The following is a 17,773-nucleotide window of genomic DNA, read 5'->3' on the forward strand; positions in this document are numbered from 1 at the left end:
GTTGATGATGCATGGAGGGGATTGTAACCATGGCAATGAAACGATATATGATAGGATGAATGTAAAACTAATGGTCTCCCATGTAAACTATCACATAATTCACAATAAAACATTTAAATATATATATTTATTTAAACATATATATGAGTCAAGAGACATGGACTCTAATCTAAATGTGTCTCATTCTGTAGGTCCTGGAGTTCTGGGGGGGCGGAGACGGGCAGTTTGTGAAAGGCTCTGCTCTAAGAAGACTGTTGGGAAGATGAGTCTAGAGGTCTGACTGGAAGAAGAGTGTGGGGAGACAGGGTAACCAGTCAGATGGTATTTGCAGACCGAGGTTACAGACGAGAGTTCCAATTGCTATGGCACAGTGGGATTCAACAGAAAGCATTGTGTGCAATAGAGATATGTTTCCTCTGACTTCATTTACACCGAAACATCATTCACCTGTTCTCTCTGCTCTCAGTAAGGGTCCCCCCAAAGACCCCTTCTGATTTAGTCTCCTATTTCCACACTATCAGGACAGGTTATTTAATTGCCAAGCCCTCCCCAGTGCTTGTGTCTTTGATGTGTAAGTTTGACTTAAGTAATGAGACTATTCTCTGCTTGTTCTGTCACAAAACAACATGCTGACTTTGGAGGAAAGACAGGCAAGCGCAGTGAGGACGTTATGCAGTTGAGGATAGGTTGGGCTTTTCTATTGGGTCTCATTGTTTGAGAAACGTAAGTAGTGCAGTTTGTGATTGGCTGCTACCCTAAAGGTTGGTGGTTTGAATCCCAAGGGGCTCTGTGGAAGAAAAGCCCGGTGATCTGTTCCAAGAAAACCTTATGGAGAGTTACACTCTGTAAGCACAGGAGCTCACCAGCAGTTGGACTCCACTTGATGGCAGTGGGTTGGGTGTGGGTTGGGTTCTCATTGTTGGGAACTATCCTGACTCTGTTACTTGCTCTGTAATTCTGTAGCCTCTGTCTTGGGCTTTGATTCAGGCCTTATGGCATCCCTGCCAGGTAAGTGCTGTATTACTATTCACATTTTTAAACATGAAGAAACTGAAAGTCCAAGAAGATAAACAATACATTCAAATGCCCCAACCCCATTAGTAATGGGGGAGGGAAGATTAAAACTCAGGCCCATGTGACTTCTAAAGCATAAGTGCATTTAATTATGTGTCTCTTAGATCAAGAAAGTGGTGTTTAATTTTTTTTTCTCAGTTTATAATACCATAGAGGGAGTGTGGTAGCTTCATATAATAAGCACTGGACTGTGAACCACAAGGTCTAGTGTGAACCACAATTTCCATTATGTAATTTGTAAATTACATGCTCCAAATTTACTTTTTTTACTTACCAATTTTCAAATACCAATTTTTGTGTTAACATCCAAATTTTAATGTAAATTTTATTTATTTTAAATTATTCACATTTATTTCTTACGGTAGAAACAAAATTTTAAAGTAGTATTAGTTGATTTCCAGGTAAAATGAAACACACCAACTGAGTGAAGTGCAAAACCAAAAGATAAAAAGAAAAGGAGTTGTGAATCCCTAAAGACACAGAGTCACTGTTCCAAAAAGAATTGGCAGATATTAAACCATTTCAAGAGGTAGCATATGATCAAGAATCTTCCTCAGCATGACAGTGGACTATTTGAAATTTCAAGTCAAAAATTTCCAGATGATAAACTAACAAGATAATGTAGACAGAATATATTTCTAGGGGATAAAGCTTATGTTCTCGATCAGTCAGCTCTATGTATTGATTGCAAACTACTCAACCCTAAAACATTTTATTCTCAATTTTCTACAGATGGATTTATCAGTTGGCACAACTAGGATATGACTGACAAACAGAAAAACAGCTCAGTCACAGAGATTGTATGTTGTTATATTTAAACCACAGACATGGTTGTGGTTTAACTCATGAACTAGAAATACAAAGAGAACATCAGTACTGGAAAGACATTTTGCAATGCATTGTTGCTGTCATTATAACTGCTGAAAGTGGATTAATTTTCAAAAAAAAAATCAATGAAGTGTTTGGGTCCCCACAAAATGGAAATTTGGGGAGTTTACTTGAACTTGTTGCTCAGTTTGATCCATTTTTTGTCACATCACAAAATATGGTAACACAGGAAAGGGCAACCCATTGTATACATCTAAAACAACATGCAAAGAACAAGTGATACTCTATCAACTATTTTCAGTGAAGTAAGTACAGCTTGCTATTTCCGTTTGTCTGTAGATTCCACTCCTTATCTTTCTCATTGTTGTTGTAGTTGCTAAATGCTGTCGAGTTGGTTCCAACTCTTTGTAACCTGGTATGGGGTTTCCAAGGAGTGGCTGGTGGTTTTGAACTGCCAACCTTGTGGTTAGCAGTACAGTGTTTATCCTACAGCACCACACCAGGACTCCTATCTTTCTCATACAGACCAGCCAAACAGTCTTTGGAGACATGTATCTCCATCAGATAAAAAACCTGGTAAGGGTTTTATCACATTTACTAGTTTAAAAAGTCATACCAATGAAGAAATTACAGATCAAGTATTTCACTATGTGAAGCTTCCAAACTGATTTTCCTAAATGCAGAGGCCAGTCCTATTGCACTGTTGCCAAGATATCAGGATGTTATAAAGGCATGCGACAGGAAAAATTAGAAAATAATAAATATGCCATTTTCCCATCATGTGCTAAGCATTCACTTATTCATGTAAGACACATCACAAAAGATTGCTGTGCAGAAGCAGTTGGGGTTTTTTTCCTAGTGTTCACTTACTCTACACATTTTTTGCCGTTTCTATTCATCAACAGACAACTTTTAAAACATAGACAATGATTGAGTATTAAAATGTCTCCCTACAAATGGTGCTGGCAAAACTGGAAATCGATATGCAAAAGATTGAAACAAATAAAATGTGTCTGTAATATATGTCAGGAAGCACATCCTATAGCAACTAATGCAGTCCTGGAATCATATGCTCAGATTCTAGATCCCTTAGAAAACAGTGCTGAAGACAGGACAGAAAAAGACGTAAGTGGGGAACAGCATGGTCAATTGGTATAACATAGTCCACAAAGACAATGTTTTACATCTGACTTTGGTGATGGTGAGTGGGATTTAAAAAGCTCAGGAGCAGCCATCTAAGGTGCAACTGCTGGTCCTTGTCCAGAAAAAAGAAAAGTGATGAGAATTGACGGTACCTGGAAACAAGAAGTCCATAGGACTAACGGACCCCTTGAGCATCAGTTTCCACAACCCTGAGACCAGAAGACCGAGCTGTTGCTGCGCAGCACTACCAACAGCTCTGAAAGGGATCACATTAGAAGGTCCTGGATATAATGGGGGGGAAATGTGGAACAAAATTCAAAATCATAGAAGCGGGGGTGGGGGCAGGGGGGACAGGCTTACTGGTCAGATAGAGATTCGTGGAGCTTCAAGACTATGGCCATTGGTCACCCTTCAGGTAGGTCTGGAACTGCACTCACTCCTGTGACTCCATTTCCAGCCAAACAATAGATAGGTCTCTAGAAGAGACAGCAACACTAGTGAGGTATGCATGTCGTAGTGTGCTCAGACATCTATGATCAAAAGGTCAACAGTTACCTACAGACAAAATTCAGAAGGTTTGGGAAAGAAGGAAGAAGGAAAACAAGAAGCATAGAGAGGAAAAGCGGTAAGTGATGTTACAATCATTGAGATGACACGAAGTGCAGAGTTTGTTGAATGTGAAACTCATTATCTGCTCTGCAAACCTTCACCCAATTTACAATCAGAAGTTAAGAAAAAGAAAAAAGAAGATAGCAAAAGAGAAGCTGAAAACACTGATGGCACAATGCAAACACTCGAGTCTGTATTTATGTTTATCATGTGGAATAATATATTGCAGCATTTTCATCAGACAGGTCAAGTTACCCAAGATCCAGAAATAAATTGAGAGATATGTATAGATCTCTACTAGTCATTAGGAGGGCATTTACAGAATTTAAGAGAATATTTTGAAAACATAACAAAAAAAAAAAAAAATTGGTCAAATACTGATTATCAAATAGCTCATCATTACAGAAGCATTATAACAAAAGCAGAAATAAATGCTGAAAGTGATCCAGAAGTATCATTGAGTGCCAGAGATTAATTTCACGTAACCACACACTACACCAAAATTGACACTTAAATCTTACATGAAAGGAAAAGCAAAAGTTTATGAAGTTCTTTCATATAGATTTTCCTGCTTACACAGTGTGGATGTACCTGATGAAGAATGCATGAAGGCATCCAAGAAATTAGTGCAGGTTTATCCCAGTCATTTACATACAATTATTTGTGGAGAAGTGAGATAATTTCATTCTCACATGAGAACTAAGTTTATAGATTCAGAAAAGACAATTTTTACTCATGGAGGAGCTCTGGTAACATAGTGGATTTTGAACTGAACTTCAAACCACAAGGTCAGCAGTTAGAATCTACCAGCTACTCCTCAGGAGAAAAGAATGAGGTCTTCTGCTCCCGTAAAGATTTACAACCTTGAAAACCCTATACCGGGTCACTATGAGTAGGAACTGACTCCACGGCACACCATCACCAGGAATTTCTGATTTCATACAAGAATATAAAATATAATGCATATTTCCCAATGTTTAAATTGCTTAATTAATATTTGTAGCTTTAATAATCACAAATTGTAAAACAGGACACTTACTTTTGTCCCTAAAGAGATTCAAAAAACCCTCAACATACAACAATGATTCAAGAAATACTCAATTAAGTATTCTTATTATGTATGGAAATAAATATTGTTCAGCAGTTTATTTATGATAAAATCATTGAGGAATTTGTAAGAGCAAAGAATAGAAAGAAATGTTTTTAATTATAACATGTTAGAGATGAAAAAGTGATCTAAAAACAAAATATTTGTTTTCTGATCATTAAATTTTCTTTCATGACATCTTTCATTTGTCCATTTATAATTATAGCATTTATTATGAAGCAAGCATCAAAAGTGAAGTATAAACCCTTTAAAGAAAAATGGGTAAAAATCAATATTTTGTTGTGCAAGATGAACAGCATTTTACATTAACTGCTGAAACAACTAAGTTCACTGAATATTTTCTTCGTTGCAGAATACCTGGTATACTCTTTTACAGAAAATGTGGTATAAAGTAAAAATTTTAGTATCCCACACCCACTAAAAATTTTGTAATTCTGTTCATCTCATTCCATTAAAATGGTATACTTCCATGACACTTTTGCATTCATTCACTAATGCTATGTTGTTGTTGTTGTTGTTGTTGTTGTTGTTGTTGTTGTTGTTATGTGCCATGGAGTTGGTTCTGACTCATAGTGACCCTGTAGAGGGTTTCTGAGGCTGTAAATCTTAACAGGAGCAGAAAGCCTCATCTTTCGCCCGCAGAACAGCTGGTAGTTTCGAACTGCTGACCCTGAGTTCGCAGTCCAATTCATAACCACTACGCTACCAGCGTTCCTTCACTAATGTTATAGTCACATATAAAAAGTAGTTACACCATGGATAACCAAAACACATGTACATACATGTGTAACTATAACTCATATCTTCTATTAGAATACATGAGTAAGCAGAGAAGAGATACCACAAATTATCATGCTATGGGTCGGAACCGACTCGACGGCACTTAACAACAACAACAACAAACACACCTTAATCCAGCCCTGATTAAGATCTTCAGAAACAAGACTGATCCCTCTGGAAGAGGGGATTAACATGGGCCAAGAAATGATCAGGGCCCTAGACAAGGACTTCAGAGTTGGACAAAGTTTCAGCCTAAGAATAGAACTAGAATTCATTTTAAAAGCAGAGCAGCAACCAGTCACGCATGGGTTCATGGGAGACAGCAGTGTGGCATTTGGCTCACTGGAGACTAGACTTTAGCTCTCCAAACCATTTCCATATCTACCCGAACTAGCGAAGAATGAGTCCTCGATTGGCTAGAGGAGCATAAAGAATCAGAATTAAAGAACTTGGGAGAATGAGATCTATGACACAGATAAATGAGATGTAGGAGAGGACTTGAAAAAAAGTTCATGAAAAAAATTCCATTATCTTTCAATTCCATTTTTTTCACATTTTGAAATCCCTTTGTACTTGTATGGATTGACAGGTCAATCTGGACATGAAAGAATTCAAAAATCATTACATTTGCATTATCAATTTTATAGCCACTATAAACATTCTCGAAGTGCTGGTGTGGTGGTGCAGGTTAATGCTCTGGACTGCAAGGCCAATTTGAACTACAAGGTCAGCAGTTCAAGTTCACCTGCAGCTCCTTAGAAACTCTACACAGGGTGGCTATGAGTTGGAAATGACTCAATGGCACTTAACAAAAACAACATAAATAATATTGGAGTCATGGTGTGGCACTGCAGGATAATGCATTGGACCATAAAGTGGGCTTGAACTGCAAGGTCAGCAGTTCAAACCCACCAGCCTTTCCATGGAAACCCTAAGAGTCAGAATCAACTCAACGGCATTTAACATAAATAATCTTAGCCAGAATAACCAGGATGATTATGCAATACATGCTTACAATAAAAATCTCTGAATAATCAAAGAATATATCAATTGTTTCATCTCTCAGGTTTTGACTACTTCCTCTATAATATGAGTTTTATACACAACCATTAAAGTCCTTTGCAATCCCCAAATATCCCTTAAGACAAACATGGTCCTAGTTGGTTTCATCCTTAGGGACTTCCATGAGCTTTTTAATGATGGTAAAGAGCTTTTGGATGTTCAGAAATCAGCAGGCACTTATTTATGTAAGGCCACAAATATTGGCTGGCACATGAAAATGTAACTAAGTATATACAGCAAACAGACCTACTAAAACCCTGGATTCCGGCCTTCAAAGACCTATGGCCTACTGAGATAAATGGACGACCAACATGCACCCAGCGTGACCTCTGGCCTATGAGACTTTCCAATCACTTCTGTTGGTTTGGTTCGGTTCTCGCTTTACTTTTGTTATAGTTGTTGTTACTATTAAGTGCTGTTGAGTTGGTTCCAACCCACAGCGACCCTGTATAGGGTTTCTGAGGAGCAGGTGGTGAGCTTGAACCGCCAACCTTGCAATTCAAATGGCTTTGCTATCTGGTGCATTACCTCACAGAGCCACATCAGGACTCCTCTGTTATAGTGCCTAGCTGAAATTCCTCCTCCCCTTCTGACGGTTGAAAATGAATCAAAATGTATCTGAAACATGGAAGAATGAAAAAGGAGCTGTACCCAGCAATTTAAATCTACCAGCTGCTCTGTGGAGAGAGATGAGGCTTTCTGCTCCCATAAAGATTTACAGCCTTGGAAAACCTATACAGGGTTGCTATGAGTTGGAATCAACTGCATAGCACATAACCACCACAACCACCAATAGATCTATAGAATTGAAAGGAACATTTTAATGGCAAACCCTCAGAAAGAGGCTGGACGACTGATTCTTCAGGGGTTGACTGGTTTAAACCATATACATTAGCACTTGCTTCCTCAGGCTGATCTGTTTGATGGCTGGTATGTGGATAGTGCTAAAATAACCATTTGGGTGAGGTCAAAAATGACATTACACTCTTACAACACATCTGTAAATACTAGCCTTTTGAACAAATGACTGTAGTTCAGTAGGCCTCTGTGCTGTCAGAGGCTGCTTCCCAAATACCAACTTTAACCTAGCCCTACCATATGGACACGTGAGGTCAATGAAAAATGGTAGCTGTGGGGCCCCCAAAGCATGAGAAGCTCTGGCAAAAAGTGACAGGTTTTATCCATGCTGCTGAAGAGAAATGTGCTGAGACTAGAAAGGCTAAGGAGGTACACGCCTTCTGAACGTGTCTATGGATCAAAATACACCCTTCAGATTCTTCAGAGAGCCCCTGGCGCCCATGTTAACCTTGGCATTGTTATCATTAAGAGGCTGTGCTCATTTCTGGCACCTAACATTGGATACAATGACAGCTACGGGGCTGATGGAAGAGGAAAGAATCTGTTCTGCAGTTAAAAAAAAAAAAAAAAACTTCTCATATTTTTCAGGCCATTTGAAATCATGCCAGAGCAATACTTGATTTCAGCATTCCTAAGCTCTCTGCGATGATGCCACAAGTGGTGTCCCCCACATGTGATGATGTATTTCAGAGCCAGGGTTTTCTCAAGATGTTCCAAGCCTGCAGGCTCCTGATCCTTTTTCAAATTACCAAGATGATAGTATCCCAGTGAGAGTTGTGATTAGTCTAAACTCTTCACAGCTGTGAGAGATGAATGTACAAATTCCAATAAAGAGCCTGCATGTTCTGGACTGCATTTACCTACATGACATTGAGGCCTAACTCAGGGACCACTTAAAAGAACTGGAGTTGCTTCAGTGCTCTTCCACTTCTTCCATAGCAACAGCTGCTGGGAGGCTTGCAACTGTTCCGGGAGGATGCCTCCCCTCACACTGAGGTTGCTGCCCAGCAGTGGGTATTTATGTAGAAGGCCTGTGAGTGTGGGGAGAAAAGCAGGGCTGGGAAAATTAAACCTAAGTACATGGGAATTCAAAGAGGCCTTGCAATTCATTATTTGAATAGCCAGGAGGATTATAAAACACCTTGTAACTGAAGGGGTTGGCCTGGAGCTATGGGGGACAACAGAACCAGCTGTATCACCACCTCGAACTTATTTATAATGGCATTAGCAATACGTTCTTCAATTACTTGGAAAAGCCAACAGGGCTTTGTTTTTTTAATTGGAACACCTTTTCCCTGAAATGCTTCCTTGGAATACTAAATAAATATATCACATGCCCCTTTGGTCATATTTAATACTAGTATCACCTAAAAACAGTTAGTTATATTCTTTTATGAAACATGTGATGTTCACATTTTTCAAGACTGGGAACGATAATATTGTCTACACGCATTAACATTTATGTTGTTGGTGTGTTGCACAGTAGAAGCAATTAAAAGGCCTGTCTTCCAAGGTACCTCTGGGTGAGTTCGAACCGCCAATCTTTCAGCTAATAGTCATGCATGTAACCATTTATGCTACCCAGGGACTCCATATAACAATTATACTTAACCTTTCTCACTTTATAAAACAAAAGGAAAACATCAGTGGGAGATAGAACAAAGCTTTTTTTTTTTTTTTTAATGTACCTTCTGATATAATTTGCAAGGAGGTCTGGTGGTGCTGTAAGGTAAGCACTGGACTGCTAACCATAAAGTGAGCAGTTCAAACCCACTTACCAGGTGCTCCTTGGGAGAAAGATGAGGCTTTCTTCTCCCATAAAAATGTACAGCCTCAGAAACCCTATCAGGGTTGCTAGGAATCAACTCAGACAGCAGTGAGTTTAGTATTTTGTTTACTACAATGTGCATGAAAGTTGAGGTGTCTTCTAAAGCCCTATCTATGTTCTTTATGATTCATTGTTGAGACTCCACTGAAGTTCACTCTGATACCATTCCTGACATCTGGGGATGTTTAATACTGCATTATCTATCATTTTACATTTTTCCACACATATACATACACATGTGTCACACTTACGTGATGTGTGGCATTTCTCCTATAAACTCTGAACTTGACTAAAATAAAGGACCCACTAGAAAACTGAATGAACTATAAACTAAATTCTCGAAATGCCAAACTTCGGATGATCTATACTGGTATTTTATTAGGATGGGAGTGGGAGTGGGAGTGGGAGCAGGGAAAGAGGGAACTATAAATTTGTTTCTAATACTTTACAAATAAAACGTTTTCTCATTTATTTTTTCAGTCTTTTCTGCAAGTCTTTTGGAGGCTGATTGATTCTTTGAACTACTGATATATACTACCTCACATCTCATCTTTTGTAAAGAAAAATTAAAACATAAATTTAATCCTGTCAAACTGGATCCTCGGCACATAACAACAACAACAACAAAACTGGATAGCAGCATGCATTACTTCCCTGGAGCCACAATGCCAGTAGTTTCAATATCAAGTGCAAGAAGTCCAACGTTTTTTTCTGGTTTTCGTTGAAAGTCAGTTTCATGTATACTCACTAGACTCTGGTTGAGCACCACCACAGCCACCACCACCACCAGCACCCTACACACACACACATACCACCACTCCCAACTAGAAGCTCTTCTGAAGTTATCCCCAGGTCATCTTCAATCCTGTGACCCCTGAGGAATAAAACATGGTTGGTGCTGAACTCAGATTTTAGGCGGCAACTTGCAGTAACCACACGGAAGCCATGTCTGACTTCCTCTGGTTTCACAAGGAGGAAAGAGAATCAAATTCAAAATCAGCCCAAGCCCAATTCCTATAAGTGGAGGTCAGACATGCCTCCAGCCTACAACCATCTTTATTCTAACACCAACCATCCCTCCCACAGCACTCTCTGCTTCACATCTGGGTTCAACAATCCATTGCAATGGCCACACAGAACTCATGACGATACTCACGATTACGGGGTTTATTAGGGACATGAAGAGGGTACAATTCAGGATCAGAAAAACTCAGGACACAGCAGTTCTCCAGTCAGGCGGGCCTCACTCTTGACTCTGGCCTCTCAGCCATGTGGCCCCTAGGCCTCAACCCTAATTGAACAATTGTTACAAAGCTTTTTCAGATAGTCAGTGAATGTCCAAAGAGCACATTCTGCAAGTCAGTCTCCTTCCCATCTCACAGGCACTCAGTTTTACTCAGTCCAAGCACCTAGAGCTCACAACTCCTCTGTCTCTCCATGCTACCGCCTCTGCCTTGGCCAATGCTGTTGCTGCTTTTCTAGGTAGTTACCTCATGTTCCACTCTCAGTCTTCCTTCTTGATGGTCCTGGGGTTGTCTTTTCCTGCTTCTGAGATGACTTCTTTTAAACTTAGCTGGATGGCAAAACTAATCAATCTCAGCCTTAGAGTCCTGTGTACCTTATTTGCATGCTCTCACCCAATCACTTGGTGGAAAAGTCATAGCAAGTAAATTCAAGGAACTATACAACTGAACACAGGGGACCCTTAGAATCAAATCATCAAGTCTGCTCTATGGAAATTCACAGTCCTCCAGATCTAGGAGATGATGTGCACACAGAGAGGAAGAAATTTAAATATATGTAATTGTTTATTTATATGCTGTCTTAGGGTCCTGGTGTGGTGCTGAACTGCTAACCTAAGGTCAGTGGTTCAAATACACTAGCCTCACCTCAAAAACCTACATAGGATTACTATGAGTCAGAACTGACTCTGCAGCACTTAATAGCAATACGTTGTCTTATTACCAAAAAAAATAAAATAAAATGATTTAAAGTAACCAACAAAATGTACATAATACAGGGGAATTTTTTTAATTGCATGGGAAGTTGAGGAAGAACAAAAGTGGTAAAATGCAAGTCAACAGATCCTGAGTAGTAACAACAGTAATAGTAGATAGGGTCGCCAACAGACCTCTTGCCTCAGCTCTGGTTAAACTTACTTGCTTTTCCCAAGGAGACCAGCCCATGGCCAAGAGTAGGGTAAACACAGAAGTCATCTTCAGAATTCTACCTCTTCCTTTTCCAGCATCTAAAATACTGAAAACCTTGGCTTCCTCCTGTCTTCCCCTCCTTCTCACAAAGGTACCCAGAACCAGACTCTTTTAGAATCTCAGGTTTCCCTCTATGATGAGCCACTTGATTAAGAATCTACCTTCCCCGTCTATCTTCCACCTGCCAAAACTTATCTTGTTGTTCTTTTTGTTGTTAAGTGCTGTCGAGTCAGTTCCAATCCATATTGAGCCTGTATAGAGTTTCTGAGGAGCAGTTGGTAAGCTTGACTTTGCGGTTCAAATAGACTTTGCAGTCCAGCATGTTAACCCACAATGCCACACCAGAACTCCTAACTTACCTTACAGACATTATATTCCTTCAAGTCTCTACTCTCTGCATTTTAGGTAACCAATAATAAATCTTACAAACCAATTTCTGCTTAGGTGTAATCAAATCAGTGAAAATGTATTACTGCATTTTAACAAGAGAGGATGCTCTCCTGAGGGGAAAATATTCCTATATAAGAAAGAAAAGGTAGAAGGCCCACCCGACTTCTCCCTGCATCCACATGTAGGGCTGCTTTGGTTATTCACCTTCCCTGCAGCTTTTTTTAGCCATAGAATTCCAGCATATTGTATGATTTCCTGCTAATTGTGTTAAATTGGTTTTTGTTTAGTTTTGCTTTTTCTGTAATTGTCTTGCTAGGAATATTCAAAGTTGTTCTAATGGTAGCATTTAGTGGTATGCAGCTAAATGTTTAACAATCCTTACTTAAAAAGGAAAACCCACGTTTTTTGTACCATTTGACAATTCCCAGGTACAAATACACCCACCTAGGAATTTCAAGGTACTCAAGTGACATTGTTGAATGGGAAATCAAGAAGAGATACACATAAACACAAGGAGTTCTAGTAGCATAGTGGTTACCAATTGGGCTGTGAAACTTAAGGTCAGCAGTTCGAAACTACCAGCTGTTCCATGGGAGAAAGATGAGGCTTTCTGCTCCCGTAAAGATTTACAACCTCGGAAACCCTGTACAGGTACAGGTTTACTATGAGTCGAACCGACTCCAAGGCACATAACCACCACCACCAACAACAGATATTGTCCACCAACAGATATTGTTAAGTGTCTGTCGAGTGGGTCCCGACCCATAGCAACCCCTGTATAGGGTTTCCTTTTCCGAGGAGCAGCTGGTGAGCTTCAACCGCAGACTTTGAAGTTCAAACTGCTTTGCAGTCTGGCACATTCAGACCTTGAAGTTCAAACTGCTTTGCAGTCTGGCACATTAACCCACAGCACCATAGAATAGATGTAAGTAAACTAAACAGCATAAACTGCAGGAAGATTGGAGTGATAAGTATTATCTGTTTATTTCATTCAAACATAAGTTTACATAACTGAATTGTTAATAATGACGGTGTGTAACAACTGGGTCTTATATATGAAAATTTAAAGGTGAGCTCTAGCAGGTACCAACAACTCCGGCACATGTTGCTCTGAAGGGATTTTAAACATATTTTGAACAAATTACAAGTCATATAAATGAAGCTACTAAGTCATCAGGATCAAACTATCTTCAGAGCTTCCAAGAATAATAACCTGTTTACTACCTTCTTTTGGAAGTACAGGTTATACCGTGGAGAATATTTTAGGAATACTAGTAATTGGCAATACTTTCCAAAGTAGAACCTTAATGGAATGGTGGGGCCCTCTGAATTGCATAGTGAATTTACAGCAGTAGGGATTAGCAAGTCTGGTAAGTGACAGAGTCCCTGGAGCTGTTTGTCAGAGAGACAGAGGGGTGGTGCTGGGAGTCCAGCAAGGCAGCCCGGAGTCTGCTCCTCGCAGGCCTCACGATTCCAGGTTCCTTTTTGAAATGGTTCCATCACTGTGGCGTGGGTATAAAGTAGTGTCGGAATTTCCCTTCCTTTCTCTCATCCCGTTTTCTGATTTTAAATTTGGAAATTTTACTGGAATTTCGTTTTCCTTGCGGGTAAGGAAAAGACTGAAGGAATTTGTTCGTCTTCAAAAGCTCAAACTACTAGAGTTATAAAATTCAAATCTGCTATAATAAGAAAGTTATTCTCCAGACTCCAAAATGTACTTACGTAGAGTCTACATAGATTGTCACTGCCAGAACAGCCACCAGCAGTAGTCGTGGCCGAGTGGTTAAGGCGATGGACTAGAAATCCATTGGGGTCTCCCCGCGCAGGTTCGAATCCTGCCGACTACGGAGATACTGTTTTGATACCTGTCGCTGGTGTTTGTGTTTTTGTTTCTGCAAGGTCTTCCCCACTTTTCTGCAGATTACTTAGAAAGAATCAACAACTGACTGAAACATAACAGAGGGAATAAGAGGGTCGACACAGGAACGGACAAGGGAACAAGGGAGTTTTGTAATTGTGCTTACAACTTAGATCCAGGAGGGGGAGACGGGACGAAACGCCAAACAAGCTGGAACAAAGAGAATCGAAGAATCTCCAAGTCACACCAGAACAGAAAGCTCTGACCCACGCGTTCACGGAGAGCGGAAGCGGCCCAGATTCGCAGACCCCACGTACTTTTGCACTACAACGTTGTTAGAACCTCCACCCTCCGAGGGCCGCCGAGCAGCCAGTGGGGCGGCCTGCGCATGCGCGGGATCCGGAGCTGGCGCGAGTGCGCACGCAGCTGCAGATCCTTGCGTTGCCCCTAGAAACCATCCGGCGCTGTGGCGTGGGGAGCTGGAGAAAGACCTGATGATTCAAGATGGCGAAGGATCTAGACGAGCTATTGGATGAAGTCGAGTCCAAGTTTTGCAGCCCTGACCCACTCAGACTGGGCATGGCCCAGCAGCCTAGAGGCTGTGGCGGCACCCACAGCAGTGACCGGAATCGAGCCGCCGAGGCGAAAGACAATCTCAGGTTAACGGTCGGGAGGGATGGGCAGTTGTGGTAGAGCCTACACCAGGCCTAACGCCACCCCGCCGCCGCCACACCCAAAAGAAACGCGACCCTGTTCTCGATCACTTTCTCATCTTGGATAGGTCTGGGACCCTCATCTCTCCATCCCAGGGCAGCGCACACCTCCCTCTTTGGCCTTCGAGGATTACGATCTCTCCTCCCTAAACCCAGGCTCCGCCCCCGAGCGCACCCTAGGAAGCTGTCCCTGCCCTTGCTAGCCTCTCAGAGCCCGGGACCCTCATCCAGCTTATCACCCTTCTGTCTCTGATGGTGGGTTCTAATCCGAGGCTGCAGCAGAGGCTCTGTGAAGGTCGCACTGATGGGGGCCAGGTCTTCCTAGTCTGACTGAGCGAGTCTCATCGCCCTGTGGGTGGGCCATCACAGAGACCCCCATCCTGTAGCCTCTTCCCTCGCCTAGTAACCCTTGGGCCAAGAAGAAAGAACACGATTCCATTCTGTTCTGTGACATTATTGCTCATATTTATTTGTTTGTTTGTTTAGATGGGGAGTTGGTGAAATTAGATTAATATAAAAAGGTCAGTTACTGTGATCATGGCGTTAGCCCAACCACCTTCTTTCACCTTCACAAACCTCAGGTACTGGTCACAGGGGGATCCCAAAAGGATCATCCCAGGCATCCAGAGTGAAATTGGGGATGTTTAATATTAAGTCTTTTAATTTTTAATCCCCAAAACTACATTTCTAGTTTTACATGGCATGATCATAATAGATCTTCCATCGTCTCTTACTTATCTCCCTGCCCTCCACCTCTCCCCAGAAAAGGATCCAAAATGTTTGTACTAGAATCAGTATTGCCCTTCAGAGTGATGACTTGGAAGGCTCAGCAACAGCTCTTGCTAGAATCTTTAGGAAATTGCAGCCTGCCTAGAACATTTTGCAAACGTTCTTGGAATTTACACATCCGCAGCTTTGGAACCACCCAAGAAAGTCAGTCTTGTTTATTTATGGCCGAATCTGTGGTGTGTATGTTTTTCCAGAAATGTTACCAAACTCCATTGCTACCTTCTTCATCAGAATTACCTCTACAGACATTTATCTGGTTATAAAAATTCACCCTCAAAGATAAAAAGAGTTCCGAAGTAGTTCTCAAAATTCATTGAGTGCTAGGCAGCATTTTCTGAAAATAAATGAAGAAGTCAGCTGAAATGACTACTTTGAATGGTCTAGTGCTCAAGGCTGAATGTTTTTGCAAATATCACTCATTAACTTGTATATTATGTACCCCTAGCATCTCATGCCTTGGTTCCCTGCTGCTGCTATAACATAAATACCTCAAGTGGGTGGCTTTAAAGAACACAAACTTATTTCCTCAGGATTTTGGAGAAAAACGTTCAAATCAGGATTTCTGCCATCTAGATTTCTGTGGGCCTCTCTCCTGTTTCTGGTATCTGCTAGCAATCTGGCATTCCCTTCCATATAGATGGTTCTTCACATGACATTTGTCTTCCCCCTGTGTGTATCTGTGTCTGTTCTGCTCTTTTTGAACTCAGAAGTAATTAGGTTTAGGACCCACTCTACTCTGATAATGGCCTCATTAGCATGATACAAGAAACCCCTATTCCAAATGATCATATTTAAGAGGGGCACAATTCAATCCATAACCAATACTTAATGTATCATTTTCAGTATATATTAATAAAAACTGTAGCCAACCATCTGCTTGTTGAAAATACAAGTTTTTTAAAAACAAAAACCTTAAATGTGATCCGTACTTGGTATATGATATATATATTTATATACATTATAATTTTGCCATGGGCCAAAATTGGTATTTAAAAGCTAGAAACCAATTTGTGGCAATTGTAAAGCAATATACTCTGTCTTTTCCTTATAAGAGTTAAAATACTGAACTTGTCTCTTAAAATGATAGTTCTGCAAATAATAAAATAAATGACCAAGCCACATCTGGATGTCAGAAACTACAAAGCACATGAAATTTGTTGAAGTGTTCAAAATGATAAATATGTTATTAGTTTAGAAAAAGAAAAAAGAGTGATGTGGGTTGAGTGTTACAGCAATAGGAGTAGAGTGGTTCAGGATGATACACATGGGACTATTTAAAGATATCCTAACCTCTTAGATAATAGCTAGAATAATAACCCACATTATTGAGTCCTTTCTGCCTGCTAAGTACTTTATTCCCATTAGTCATTGAATCACTACAACCCTATGATGTGCGTAGATTATCCCCATTTCTCTGACCACATTGAGGCTTAGAAATATATAGTTACTTGCCCAAAGTTACATTGCCAAACCTTTCTGGACTTGTTAAAATTAGATTTAAAACCTGGTAGTGTAGTGGTTACGAGTCGGGCTGTCAACCTCAAGGTCAGCAGTTCGAAACTACCAGGGTTCCGTGGGAGAAAGACGAGGCATTCTGCTCCCATAAAGATTTATGCTTTATGTAGCCTCAGAAACCCTGTGCAGGGTCGCTAGGAGTTGGAACCGACTCCACAACAACAACAACATCTGTTTCCAAAGCTTTTGTATATGTTGTTGTTAGGCACCATATAGGTGGTTCCAACTCCTAGCAAGTCTCCATATAACAGAACAAACCACTACCCAGTCCTGTGCCATCGTTACAGGCCTTGATGTGTGTGAGCCCACTGTTGCAATCACGATGTCCACACAGCTCCTTGAGGGTCTTCCTCTTTTTCACTGACCCTTTACCAAGTATGCTGTCCTTCTCCAGGGACTGGTCTCACCAGATAAATCTCCAAAGTACTTGAGACAAAAGCCTTGTCATCTTCTCTTCCAAGGAACACTCTGGCTGTACTTCCACCAAGACAAGGTTTGTTCATTCTTCTAGCGACCTATGGTATATTCAATATATTCTTTACCACCATCATAGATCATCATAGATTCTTTGGTCTTTATTCATTGTCTAGCTTTTGCATGCATATGAGGTGATTGAAAATACCATGGCTTGGATCAGGTGCACTTTAATCCTCAGAGTGACATTTTTACTCTTTAATGCTTTAAAGTATTTTTTAGCAGATTTGCCAAATGCAGTCTATCTGCTTTTTTGCCCAGTATAGTCCAACTACTGCTTCCATGGGTCTTGATTATGGATCCAAGTAAAATTAACCCCTTGACAACTTTTCTCCATTTAGCATGATGTTGCCTGTTGGTCGTTGTGAGGACTTTGTTTTCTCTATGTTGAGATATATTCCATATTGAAGAATGTGGTCTGAACTTCATCAGAAAATGCTTCAAGTCTTCTTCACTTTCAGCAAGCTAGGTTGTGTCGTTTGTGTATTGCAGGTGGTCTTAGGCTAGGTTCTCTGGAGAAGCAAAACCAGTAAA

General features: G+C 40.5%; 1 protein-coding gene and 1 non-coding gene across 2 annotated transcripts in view; both read left to right on the plus strand.

Moving 5' to 3' along the window:
* Window positions 1-13,655: 13,655 nt before the first annotated feature.
* TRNAS-AGA lies at window positions 13,656-13,737 on the plus strand. The gene has a single exon. It is a non-coding gene; the product is annotated as a tRNA-Ser (tRNA).
* A 515-nt stretch (window positions 13,738-14,252) lies between these two features.
* Window positions 14,253-17,773, plus strand: part of LOC102817351 (chromosome unknown open reading frame, human C8orf37) — a 30,058-nt gene continuing 26,537 nt past the window's right edge. Inside the window, exon 1 of the mRNA XM_006859204.1 lies at window positions 14,253-14,407. Coding sequence (XP_006859266.1) covers window positions 14,253-14,407 — 155 coding nt within the window. The remainder of the gene's footprint in view (window positions 14,408-17,773) is intronic.

This window comes from Chrysochloris asiatica, unplaced genomic scaffold (genome assembly GCF_000296735.1).
Source record: "Chrysochloris asiatica unplaced genomic scaffold, ChrAsi1.0 scaffold00031, whole genome shotgun sequence".
Taxonomy (NCBI): Eukaryota; Metazoa; Chordata; class Mammalia; order Afrosoricida; family Chrysochloridae; genus Chrysochloris; species Chrysochloris asiatica.